Source organism: Aptenodytes patagonicus, chromosome 18 (assembly GCF_965638725.1).
Source record: "Aptenodytes patagonicus chromosome 18, bAptPat1.pri.cur, whole genome shotgun sequence".
Taxonomy (NCBI): domain Eukaryota; kingdom Metazoa; phylum Chordata; class Aves; order Sphenisciformes; family Spheniscidae; genus Aptenodytes; species Aptenodytes patagonicus.
The window spans coordinates 4,102,392-4,115,810 of NC_134966.1; the positions used below are offsets into that span (position 1 = coordinate 4,102,392).

General features: G+C 46.4%; 1 protein-coding gene across 1 annotated transcript in view; it reads left to right on the top strand.

Annotated features, from left to right (window-relative positions):
* Positions 1–13,419, top strand: part of PAPPA (pappalysin 1) — a 179,142-nt gene that overhangs the window by 105,063 nt on the left and 60,660 nt on the right. Inside the window, exon 10 of the mRNA XM_076355185.1 lies at positions 1,868–2,064. Within this exon, the coding sequence (XP_076211300.1) occupies positions 1,868–2,064 (197 nt within the window). The remainder of the gene's footprint in view (positions 1–1,867; positions 2,065–13,419) is intronic.

Sequence of the window (13,419 nt, forward strand, 5' to 3'; positions counted from 1 at the left end):
GTGCCAGCATTAATAAGCCCTGCAGAGAAACAAGGTATGTTACAGGGATGTCCAAACTGGGGCTCTCAGGGCACGTACGGTTCATGAGCAGTTCAAGCACACGTTCCCAGCTGGGTCAATATCAGATGAGGAGTAGCAGGGCCCTGCTGGCATCAGGGCTGTTGGGCAATCCGGCCGTGGGAGGAGGCAAGGCAGCTGGGCCGCTGGGGCCAGCACTGCTGGGTTGCCTTAGGGCCCATCTGCACATCCACCCTGGCCCCCTCCCACCATGGAGTAATGGGACACCCCGGGGAGCCATTGTCATCTTTTGTCTGTGAAGCACTCTCCCAAGCGTTCCTCCTCCGAGCTCTTCGAGGTGTGTGGTATATGTTTGGTGGCTCCCAGCCATATGAAGATTTTAAGATGTGACACGTAGGGTCACGAAGTTTGGCCACCCCGGGAATATTCGCTCAGACGCAGGGCTGCACTCATACGGCTGAACGGCTTCCAGATTCATGCTGGCTCCTTTTTGCCAGCTCGGAGTACTGGTCCGGCAAATACACAGTTCCCCACACTTATCCACGTACGCAAGTTGGCCGCAGAGGTCGTGATGAAATGAAACCATAATGACATTCTTCCCTGATAGACTTCTCCATTCTTTCAAACTCACACTCTCTTAAGGACCTGGAATTTTGCATGGGGGATTGGGAGGAAGGGAGGGGAAAAGGAGTGAAAGTCATTAAATAATTGAATTGCAATAAACTGATTTTTTTCTGGCTCATGATGGTATTTCACTGTGTAAACTAGGAGGAAAAATAAACAGGGGATTTAGTAGTTTGGAAGTAGCTCAAAATTGAGCAGCCGTTGGATTTTCTGACACCTAGCTTGAGATAGTCCAATGCTACCGACAGGACCCTCCTTAGGGATCGTTTCCATCAGTCCAGCTAGCAGCTCTGGCTAATTTCCTACCGTTTTTTCAGCAGGCTTATTTGCCAGACAAAAATACAACAGGCTGTCAGAACTGGATACCTCTGGGGACTGGCGATGATAATACAATACAAAATAGGATACCAACAGGTCAAAGGTTTCCATTTCACAGAGTACTCTAATGACTGAAAATCATTATTGCTATGCAGTCTGTTTGAAAAGAGTAGATGGATCTCAGTTCAGTTTTTAATGGGCCAGTGTTACAGAAACAACCTCAAAAATTTGGCATCTTTGTTGGCAGTCTCATTAGAGAAGCCACAGAATAAATGGACAAGGATAATAAAGTCTCCTGCTGCTTTTGATCCTTTTAGGTCAAATCTGAGTCATGTTGGTTGAAGCTGTGTGTGTATGTGGCAAGCTTACCCTCACACTATGTATACTGTATCTGCTCTTTGGATAAACAGATCTGCTTGGCCCTTTGGTCACTACAACTGTGAACTTGGCAGTTTTCACCATCCCTAAATTCACAGTTGCTGTTGTTGTTGTTTTGCAGATACCTTTTAAAAACAAAAAGGGAAACATTGTAGACCAGACCCTCTGTTGGCGTTTTTCCATCCAAGTCGGTGGAATTATGCCAATGCCCACATTGTCTCTCTATGTATTTTCTCTCTCTGCTTTCTTCTGTCTCCATCCTTTCAAATGGAGATAGATGAAAATAAGCAGAAAACCCCTTCCCTTACATTAGGAAATATCTTGGGGAATTGCCCAATAGAGAAGTTGACTATCGTTGCTTGGCTTTTTTAAAATCACCTTGCTACCGCCTAAAAGTGACCAACGCTTTCACTTCCCAGTGACCTGGTCCAGCAGATACATGACCACTGATGTTATCAGGTCATAGCAACTAGATTGCAGACGTGTAGCCAGTCCTTTGTGATTTCTCTTCTCTACTTTCTCCTGGCAGATGAACCCAGCAGGTGCTATTTCCACGATGGTGATGGAGTATGCGAGGAATTTGAGCAAATGACCAGCATCAAAGACTGTGGCGTTTACACTCCCAAAGGCTTCCTCGATCAGTGGGCTTCCAATGTCTCCGTCTCACATCACAGTGACCAGCAGTGTCCAGGATGGGTGGTCATCGGTCAGCCAGCAGCAACGCAGGTAAGGAAAGCATACTCCCTTTCCCGTCCTGGAAAGTGAAGTCCAGCAAGGAGCAACATTCATGAGCATAGCTAGATGGTCAGCATCCATGTGTGAAGTTACTCCTGCCTGTTAACTTGCTGCGTCACCAAGGAATGCCCCTGACAACAGTTTCCCTCTTTCTGAGCCTCATCAGTAGTGATGAGCTGAAATTCAGTTCCAACCATCCAACTAAAAACTGGCTGAAGTCGTGGCCTGCTTGATTCAATAAGCTGTGTAGGAGTCACCTCGACTAACTATCATCACCTAAAAGACTAAATGGGCTCTCTGCAGCTAGCACAGGGTACTATCTTGTGGCGATGAGTTCTGAAGGCTAATGCTGAATAATACAAAAGAGCGTTCTTTCTTTTTTAATAGTTTTGTGTTTTCTGTCTCCCAGTTTCATAAAAGCACCCTATTGTTCTATTCTGAGAAAGGTCCCGTCCATTCCCAAAGCCATTCATTAGCTTTAACCCCCTTCTTACATGTCTCCTTTGTAACATAAATAGCTCCAGTTACCATAACTTTACCTTTTGTCTCCCTGAGAGAATTAGATCCAAATGAGTTCAAAAAGACATTAGATAAATGCCTGGAAAACAGAGCTGTACGCGATGCAGATGCAACAGTCCAGATGCAACCTGACTCAGGAAAGCCCACATTGCTTATCGTTGGCTTTTTAGAGGATACAGCAGGAAAAGGATCATATATGTAAGATCGTATATATAAGAGCTGCTTCGTATATTCCTCCTTCAGCGTCCACCGTTGTCCCTTGCTAGAGATAGAGCAGTGGATTAGGTGGACTTTTGGTTTGATGCAGCAAAGTTGTTCTTACAGTCTAATTATCTGGGAGGTGTCTTGAGTGGGCAGTGCAGAGAGGAATTCCGTGTCACAGATATGACAAGCAGATTTCTCCGTGAATAGTAAACGCTAAGCATTTCCAGTTGGCTTGCAAGAGAAAACATCTTTATCCAAGAGACTTGGCCTTGTTCACATTGCACAAGTCTGCAACAAATTAATGACCAGGTCAGTTTTAAATGCACAAAGCGTGGTTAGCTGGCATAGTACCAAGACAGAATCCCGAGCCCAGTATTGCCTTTTTGTCATGGTCTCATTTATTATTTCACACTGTAAAAGGAACTTTCCTCTGGACCCCTACCAGTGCCTTCGTAACTTCTTTCTCGTTCGAGCTCCCTGTGCTGTAGTGCAGTCCAAAGCCCACTGTCTCCAGTTCAGGTGCTGCTTTATGTGCCTGTCCCCGAGCACTCTGTCCCCATGCAGACGCTGCGGAGAGCTGCCCTGATTTTCTCCTAATGCACTGGTAGAAACGCAGCCGCGCCATGCAGTAGGTAACATATGGTCCTGTGGTGGAAGAAACGCCACCATGCGCGCGCACAACAGAAAGCCCTGCTGTGTAGCCACAACTCAGGCGTGTTTGTTGTACCAAGATGAGATGAAGTTGTCACAGCCTTGTTTAAAAAAAAAAAAAAAAAAAAAAGGGCAAAAAAAAGCTGTTGTATTTATAGGCCGAGCACTAGCATATCACACACTGGCAGAGTGAATGGGAACATGCCTCCTCTTATTGCCTGGCCCCTGGGGAGATAACAGTGTGCTATTTACTTCCAGCAAAAGGAATTTTTGCTTTAGCTCAGCTGGTCCTATTACACCAGTTTGAGTGCATGGGGTTCATTGACCTTTTAAATCATATATGTTGAGAAAGTCTTTGTTTTCCCCAGGAACAAGACAGCCTCGTCGGCTTGTGAAAGCACCTGACTTGTCACTCCGGAGAGGTTAGGTGGGGCAGCAGGTCATCAGTCTGTTAGCTAGCGGAGATGAAAATTAACCTAAGATCTCCTCTAATCACTGCATGTAATGATCACTGGTGTGTAAACATGTTTGGCTTCATTATCTGCACAAGCATTGAGCCTTAGGGGGTTTTTGTATCGATGAAAGGAGCACCTTTCCTCACCCAGATATCTTTCAGAGTAGGTTGTGTGCTTGCTGGTGTTGTGCAAACTTTTCGTGTTGTTGCTGGGTAGTTTCCTGATTAATCAGAGTGGCATTTGTGTTGGCTTCTCATCAAGAATGCCATGAAAGATATGTTTGAGTGCAGTGCACAGCAATATACAGAATACATAAGCTGCCTGTTTGTTAGCCATCCCCGTTTCTCATAATTGCCCCAGCGCTCTAAAGGTGCTTTAAAGCATATTAAGCAAGTCCTTCATGATTTAAAATGTTTCTCATCCTTAGGTGTCTCAACACCCGTTTCTCTGCATGACTGTCGTAGTTTTGCCTAGGCTGTTTCTGAGGAGTAGGCATCGCAGGTTGGTTTGTTATTGTGGTCTTTCTCAGCAACGTTTGCCTGCGTGCACTTGTTTACTGTTGGAAGATTGTTTATGAGCACAAGCCAGAGCACGCTTGCTTGCTATTGTAGGGTTGCTTCTGCGGACTGACCACCCCACACCTGTTTGCTCAGTTCACCTAAGATGTTGCCCGTTTCTGCGGAGTTGGTTGTTCCTTAGAAGTAGGGTGCGCGCACTTGCTTATTATTTTGAGATGGATCTTACGTGCTGGTTCCTTACTTGTTAGTATGAGGCTGCTGAATGGTAACATACTAAGCAAGAAAAAAAAAAAGTTCACAGTATAAGGTTTGTTTTGAACAACAAAATGCCTACAAAGAATGACACAGTCTTGGCGAAGAGATACACATTTGAAAAATGGAAAGGTCAAACAGCCCCCCCCTTTAAACAGTCGCTCTTTCTGCAGAAGCAAGACTGATAGACAGCCACTTCTACTTTCCTGGCAGCCACTCTTCAGTGCTGATTAAGAAATATTCTCAGTACTGACAGCATCATATTTAGAGCCAAAGAGGACCAGTCAGCAACATTGCACCAGCACAGAAATGCGAGCACCGATGCAGGGTATTTTTACCGTTTGATTTCTAATCTGGCGTCCTCCGCAGATCTTGAAGCAGACGCAGCTCAGTACCTGTTGTCGACCGCAGGAATTCAGCAATAAGGGCTTTGCACACTCTTGGGCTGCTCTTTTCCCTACCGCTCTTGCTGTGAGTTTGTAAACAGCCTCTCCTTGCCATCCACTGTGTGTGAAATATTATCAGTGTTGATGTACTGGTTGTGTGGGGTTTTCTACAGCACTGTTTATTTCTCAGGGCCTTTCTTGTGCTAACGATTATTGATGCTACCATTAAGTCATCAGCTGGTGTATGCTGGCAAAGACTACAAAAAGGCAGTAGCGCTGGGCAGATTTATACTAGCTGAAGGACAGATCCAGTAGGCATAAACAGACAGACAAAGGATGCTTCGGCTGATCTGTTTTGTGAATAGCTGCAATTTTTTCTGTATTGGAAGTCCCCAGGGACTTATTTCCCTGACCAGTTTGTACCCAGCTAGAGTCAACCTCCTCGTTACCAGCAGGAGGGGGTAGGACGTGGCCTCCTGACACCAAGTTAAGTGCACCTGGGCTTGACAACACCTGAGTTTAAAAAGCCAACTCGTGGCCTACCTGGATAACCCCTGTTTTATCATCACTGGTGAAGCTGCATTGGTGCAGAGTGTTAAGCAGGCACATGCAGTGTGGATTAGGTCACTGTAAAAGGTTGGCTGGCCTGTAGGGTTCAAGAAATCGGGGTCTTGCACTGACCTTAATTGACTCAAATCTCTGTGCTCTCATTGCACACCAGTTTTGTTCTGCCACAGTTTTCACTGGGTTGAGTGCATTAGCGTATATGTTAGTCTCTCTTTCTAGAGTAGGTTGTACTGATCATGAAGGATTTGGATATTTTGCTAAAGTGTCTTTTCTGTACAGATGTGCCTTTGGAGGAAGCCTCTGACAGGCCTGTTTCGGGAGGGTTGCTCTGTGGCTTGGGTGAGAGGAGCAGAGGCAGATGGGTGCAGACCAACCATGGGAGTCTGGAGATGCCATTTCTCCTTTCCTCTTGCTGGTGGCCCTCCTGCTTTTGGAGAACTGATTCGTCTGCAGATTCCCTTTGGGCCTTTATAATTGAGAATTATAAGAAGGGACTAATGGATCTTTAGATGGCTTATTGTTAACCTCGTTACTCCTGTCATGGCAATGTGTGCTCAGGACTTGGAAGTTGGTGTGTGCATTGGCGATTTAGAGGGACAGCCCCCCAGTAGCTATATCTTTCATTGCATTTCCTCCCAGTTGTGCAGAAGTTGTTTAGACCAAGTAACCCTATATATGTATATAAATTTTTTTTTTTTTTCCTCCCTATGCCATTGTCCGAGCCTGGTTTTCCCCTGTATGGAAAAAGCCGCGGAGCTCAGGCACAGTTAACCGAAAGGGAACTCTTTCCTGAGGCTGCTGGGCACAGACAGATCCTGGGATTCGTTTTCATTCCCGGACTGACAAACACACCCTGTTCTCCTCCGGGTACCCCACAGGGGCTGCTGTGGAGTAAGAAGTTGTGGAAGAGGATTCTTATTACATATTTCCCACAAACAGAGGCCCCCTCCTGCCCCTATTACAGTTCCCATAATTGCACTCATCCAGACTCACTGCAACAAACCTATTCTTCCACCAGCAGCAGAAAGATGTCTAGAATTGCAGTACATCTGAAATTGCCCACAAAAGGAGAAGACAGGAGCACAGAAATATTCTGAATACTAGAAGAAATAACATGGTAGAGCAAGGGCTCCAAGAGCGGTAAGAAAATACCGTAACAAAATTGAAGAGAAAGATGATTAAGTCCTCTGCCACGCAGTTTTATTCTGTCTAATAAATATAATGCTGAAGATAATTCCCCAAAGATCCAGCAAAGCCAACAAATAGAGTAATCTTGAACAGGAGTGGGAAGAGAGGAAACCTGCAACTTTTAATGGAGAAGCCATTCCTTTCCTTTGGGGTGATCTTGCTGAGAAGAGGGAGGGTGTCTGTCTGTCGGCTCTGCAAGTGGCCCTTTTTGAACTTCCCAATTCACAACCAAGTCCTGTTGCTCTTCAACGGTAAGAGTTTTGTTGTGGTTGGAGGGATACAAAAATCCCCATTTTTAATAAGATGTTTTGCTTTGCAAATGTCTTTGTTATTTATAGCCAAACCAGGCTTTGAACCGCTAATCTCTGGAGGATGAGGGCAGAATCCCACTAAGAAAAACCATTAATGGAGGAACCATGAGTGATCAGAGACCAGTTCTGGAAAAAGATGAACTGGTCACCGTGCACAGGCTGTTGCAAGAGGAACGTGGGTTTGCTGTACGCATCTGAGCTCGTTTCCCGTACTGGCTGATCCACCAAAAGGCTTCAGCTTACGTTACAGAGTCTCCAAGTCTAAAGTTAGTTCAAGGGGGTCCAAAACTTCGTCTTTATTTCAGGCTTCCCCTGGATACTACAGACCAGCCAATGTGGTCTTTTGCCTGAAGGCTGGAGAGTTGCATCTCGAGCCTGGCCCTGACCATCAGGCAAATTCAGGCTGGAATGCTCCTTCCTTGGCTTAAGTGATGATATTTTTCATATTTTTTCAATGTACAGGGATTAATTAAGCCTTATCACAGCCACACTGCTTGGTTTCTGTTCCATTTAATAGAGGTAGAAACTGGAGCACAGAAAGGTAAAGCTACTATTTGAGGATTAAACCTCAATATCCTTCAGGGACGTTGCAGGCACTGGCCATTATTGAGCCCAGACCTCCCCAGGACTAGGAAGTTCAGGACGTCTTGAAAGGGAAATGTTCATATCTTGGATAAAAAGAAAACTGTTCAGGGCCTGCTGAGAGTTGCTGTCTGGGAGGAGAGACCTGGAAGGGGTTTGGGGTCATGAAATCTGCATTTTAGCTCTGTCAGCCACCTCACATCGTCCCGTTTGTGAATTAATCGGTCTTTATCCTAGCACAGTTTGGCTGTTCATTCCCAGTACCAAAGGACTGGAAAACTGTCCCACCAACTCCTTGCTTTAATGGCTGGAAACCTTATTTCCCACCTGCCTTGCTGGGAAGGCTGGATTTTGCAACCTTTCTGCCAAAGGAACTCTACCGGTCCTTATTCATACGTTTGCATTGCTGCTTTACCTCGTTGGAGGAGGTGGTCCATGCGAAGGGTCCACACCAAGATGAGGGATGCTACAAAGATGTGTGCTAACATCAGTGCCATGGCTCCTGCTCGGGAATGATCTGTGTTCTGGGGACGTCTCTGAAGCAAAATAAACTGAGAAATGGGATTTCTAGGTAGGCTGGCTTGAAAAAGACTCAGTTGCAGAGAGCTGGTTGAGAAAGAGCGTTACCCTTAAAGTTGATCCAGAGCTGGCTGGAGAAAAGGGGATGCTGCCCATCACCTGGCTGCCGGCTCCCTGCTAGGACAGACAGTGATTCCCTCCCTCTCACCCCTCCATCCCCACGTCTTCCAGTGCTCCTCTGCTCCTGGCAGTAGTAAACCAGCAGACCCCATGGCTAATGTCGTAGCCTCTGGCTGATTTGTGTAAGGGGAGGACAGAGAGAACACAATGAGATGTCAGAGGAGATTCCAAGCAATTTTGCCAAACACTCAAGGGATATTTTTTTTCTTTCCACTCCCCTCCCCCCTTAGTTTTTAGAATAATTTTTCAAGAGCACATATGCAAGTCATCTAAGGGAAACGGAACAGTGAGTACCAGGGGCTGGTACACTGTGTTCCCTTTGTGTACTGTACAGAAAATAGATAAAAGAAACAAAGGATGATGCAGAGAGCAAAGCAGCCATCGGTACTCTCAGAGAGGTTCAGTCTGACCTTTTCGGAGATGAAGGTCAATCCAAAAATCCTCAGGTGCCGGAAATTGGTCCCGTCTTCCTAGGACCAGGAGACATTTACCACTAACGAAACAAGAGCAGAATTCCATGCCATTTGTTGTTGCTAGATGGGAGAAGAAAGGCAAGAAAGGAATATTGTCTTGGATAATAATAAGGATTATGTGCTTCTTTAGGAAGTAACTTACCATTTTATGATCATATCTGCTGTACACCGAGCCACCTACCCAGATTACACACGGTAATAGAAAACAGCTTGGACCCCCCCGGCATCAGTGAGCTGGAAAGCTGGACCCCACGACAGCGGCGGTGCTCGTTAGCATGCACTCTTCTGAAAGGAGACCCCCCTCCTCGGCCCTTGCCCCTCAACCTGCCAGTCTCTCTGTCTGCTGTTGCTGCTCACAAGCCTTTAGATGCAGAGCATGTCCAACCGTAAGCGTGGGATAGCTCTCCTGCATCCCATCTGGGTTGTTTGTCTTGGGTCCCTCTCCATTCAGAGCAGAATGATTTTGCATAAATGCATCGACACGTCTGCTTTGTTCATGCATGAAGGGTCCTCGGCATTTCTCATCCCACCCCCGCCCCGGCCGTCTTCTCCCTACCCCCCTGGCATGTAGCTTCACCAGCTTTTTGCATGATTTCCCTGTGCAACAGCGAATGAACCTGCCTGAAGCATTGCCAGTCAATCAAGCGCAGTTAAAAAGACCCAGTCGATTATTTTGGATAGAATTAAAACAAGTGATGAGAAGGAGAGGACGGAAAAGGGTGCAAGAGCGAAGCCGTAATGGCCTTTACTATGTAATTTGGTTTCATGTTCTGCACAAGAAAACATGTAAAATATGTAAACAGAGCCCTCCAGGATTGTAATGTAACTACAAAGCCACAGATATACAGGCAGGCAGGGTGCTATTCTTCAGCAGAACGGAATGCCATCCCCAAAACCACACGATCATTTCTTTAAGCCTGAAAGTAAACTTTCTCATGCCAGGAGCGGAGAATTTATTTTTTCTTTTAAATGAAGGATTGTCTGCACTACTTGTTCGGAGAACTGTAGGCCCACATTGTCATAAGAGACGTCGTATTTTGAATGCCAGTGAATTTTAGGGTGTTCATCTTGAGATTTCTCTAAAAGGCATGGTTTTTGGAGGATGGTGCTTACCCAGCACTGTCCTGAAGGTCTCTTGAGTCAATCCCTCTATCCCCACCTGCAAATAAGTATCTGCTTTAAAAAGGAAAAAAACAAAACCGGGGACCATTTGGATAAATTCTTGAGCTGCCTTAAATCTCTCCTGAGTCGTGCTGCCTTAGTTGGAGCCGTAACTGTTGAGGAACCCCAAATCCATGCTCATTTTTGGAAATACTGCCTGTAAAGTCGGAGGATCACAGTTTTCTCTGAGGTTATTTCAGTGGTGAATCTGATAAGAAGACATGATTCACCCCTCCGGTAAGTGGGCCCAGCTCCCTCTGCTATCAGCAGGAGCCTCCCCCGGGCCTGGGTTTGCACCGTAGCCTCAGGGTCCAGCTGCAAACTTTAATGCGTGCCAGGAAATGGTTATTTCCACGATCAGTGCTATTATCTGTCTGTGCATGTACCTACTCACTGGCAAAGCCCTCATTTTAGGAGAACATCAAGTTCTGCTTAGCCATTTTGGTCATAGGGCCAAAATCCTTACGCTTAGCGCTTTGGGCAGTGGATCTTATTTTCCCATTTTTTGGTAATTAACCCTTGCATCATCACCCCGAGAGAAGCCAAGTCTCTTTTCAGAGAGGGGAAGCTGAAGCACAGGGTAGAGATGACCTTCTTTCCACCTTTCTCCACCCAAATACCTTTGAAAAATCTGCCCTTCTAACGGGGCAGATCGGTTCCTGGCACTGCACTGTGTTTACACCGTGACCCTTACCTGCTGGAAAAGGAAAGCCTCGCTGTTTGGAAATTTAACTGTGTCCCAGTGGTTGTTTCTGGTGGGAAAGGCCGAGACTGAGCAGCCCTGATTTCCTCCATCCCCTGTGCTTCCAGTCTGTCCTCCCAGAGCCCGCTCCTGGGAGGCAGTGAGGCTGAAGAAACCGTGAGCTTCCTCCCACAGACGATGCTCATAATTCAGTCCCCACGGTAACTTCTTTGGGGAGCAGCTGGGAGTTTCTGTGAACTCCCCTACTGGCCTGGGACATCAAGGATGAAACACTCCCAAGTGGTCTTTTGGTTTAATTTGTTGGGAGTTTGAGGTTTATCTCATCAACCAGGGCTGTTCTGAGGTTAGAGGGAAGCGACGGGCTTCCCCAGACACCTGCAACCAAACCTTTGCTTGGGTGCAGATGTGCGTGGGCTGGAGGAAGCAACTGGCTGCTGCTCTACGGGCTCTCCCTGGATGCTCCAACTCATTCCGAGGAATTTGTTCGCGCGGTGGCAGTTTTGTTGCTCAGCAGTTTCAGTGGGAAAAGCCTGGTGAAGGGTGAAGCAAGGGGGAACCTTCTGATTTGCATACCACAAGCCGTGCCTTCAGGTATTAAGAAAAACAAGCCACACGGTTTAATCTTAATTAATGCATGCTGGCGTAGGGCTGAGTAGTTGGATGGGAAACCAAAAGGGTTTGATTGCTGAGGTGTAACCGTAGTCGGCTCCCCGGGACCGCACATGGTAGCTCTCCTCCGTGCCCCCCCCAGCCGCACTCCCTGGGAGCCCCACCACAGCCTTCCCTCTCGCTATTAAATTCAGGGCCTCTTCCCAATGTATCATCTCCCTGGATGTATCCAATTAAGGCCTGTTGACAGCCCAGAGCAGACTTATACCCTTAGGATTAGAGGCATGTGTACGTCTTCATATAGGGAAGGACAACAACTGGGTGTCTGGCTGGCTCGCTGGGAGTGCGGTGTGAGAAGCTGAGCAGCTTGGAGAGGGAAAAGGAGCCAAGGAGAGAGAGATTTGCACCCCCAATTATCCTTGCATGTGGAAACGCTGTGTTGATGAGGGTTGCGTGTGGTTTACACAGTGTGTTTACATGGTCCATAACCCTAAACAAAGCTGAAAAGCATGGCTTTAACTCTGGAAATAAAAGCGCTGGAAACCCCTGGTTTTCTGCACATGAGAAAGTTTTGTTCTTTAAACACACAGATGTTTTTAAATTAAAAATCACTCTTTTGACCTTTCCTGAATGTGATCATGTGGTCAGAGCTGACATTAACCACTGCAGGGCTGTTTGCTTCAGCTGCAGGCGAAGCTTAGGGAGCAATCTTCAGAGCTCGTGGTAGCACCTGTGTTGTCTCACATCTCCTGGAAGCTGCTCCTGTGCCCCGTGTGCACTTGGGGCGGTTTGAGGGAGGTGGGGTTAGGGACGAGGGTATTTAGGGTCTGTTCCTACCGTGCTGGAAACGAAAGCGTTGTGGTTTTTTCCTCCTTGCTAGTTGAAAAAGGTGTGGCTTAATGTTTTCCTATTTGTCTCTCTTCCTATCAGAAACGTTGCCCAAGTGCTTCTAAGCATCTCTGTCCTCCTCAGCCAGTGTGTATGCTGATGGAGAGCTCCTCATCGAGCTGAAGTTCTTTAGGGATTTGTTGTTGTTGCTTTTGGGCTTTCTCTAACTAGCTGTGTGCTTTCTTTATCCAAGCAAATTTGTAGGACCAGCTTTGGGAAGGAAGGAGGGGATGTTACCAAGCCCAATCCTGCTTTACCTTGCAGGAGTGCCAAACCAGCAAAACTACAATGAATCCAGTGAGTCGGATCGACTAATATAATAATAAAAATATATTTAAGATCCTCCTAAAGTGTGGTGCACATTCTGCCTTTGACAGTTTGATTTTCTGATGCCAGCTGCTCCCAAATGAAACGCTCCAGTCAAAGGGGAGGAAAAAAAAAAAGCTTTTGCTCTTCTCATCAGTGGTAGAAACTTCTGGGATGGGATTGTTTTCCTTTGCCGCAGCACCCCCACGGCCAGCCTTGGCCCGCAGTTATATGCAAGCTTTGCTGTTGCAGTGGACCTAGCTGGTTCAAGTTAGAGACAGGCAGTTTGGGAACCTGAGTGTGCAGCCAACAATAATGTTCTGGCTACTGTATTTGTTTAACCTCGCTCTCCAGTGGATGGATATATAGTCTGTTAAAGCACTTATCAGTCTATAATGCCTTCACACTTTTGTGAGCAGCAATGTGGAAGTTGTAGACAGGAGCTTTTGCTGCAGATTGAAAATGTCTTTTAGCTTTAATGAGGCTGATGTTTGCAAAACCAAAGGTTTAAGGTCTTGTTTGGGTGCTGTTTCTTTATGCTGTCTGTCTAGTGGGTTGCATTTGGCTGCTATTTCTACCAGTAGGTGTATTTGTGAATTTGAACATCATAGCAGAATGCAATTTAGGGCTAATTCTAAAAATTATGCCTTCTAGGTGAGATCCTGGCAGTGCTGGGGTGGAAGATGCTGTTGTTTAAGAGCAGCATCTTTATGTCCTACTGCTGTGTTGAAGAAATAGCAAACCTCTGATATGGATAAACAGGAGCACGTGACACACTTCCATGTGCTTCGTATGAAACTGTATTCTGTGTGGCTGCGCACTTGGAGCTATCGCTTGCTTTCGCGCCCTTTCAGGGCGCATTGCTGAATGGCAA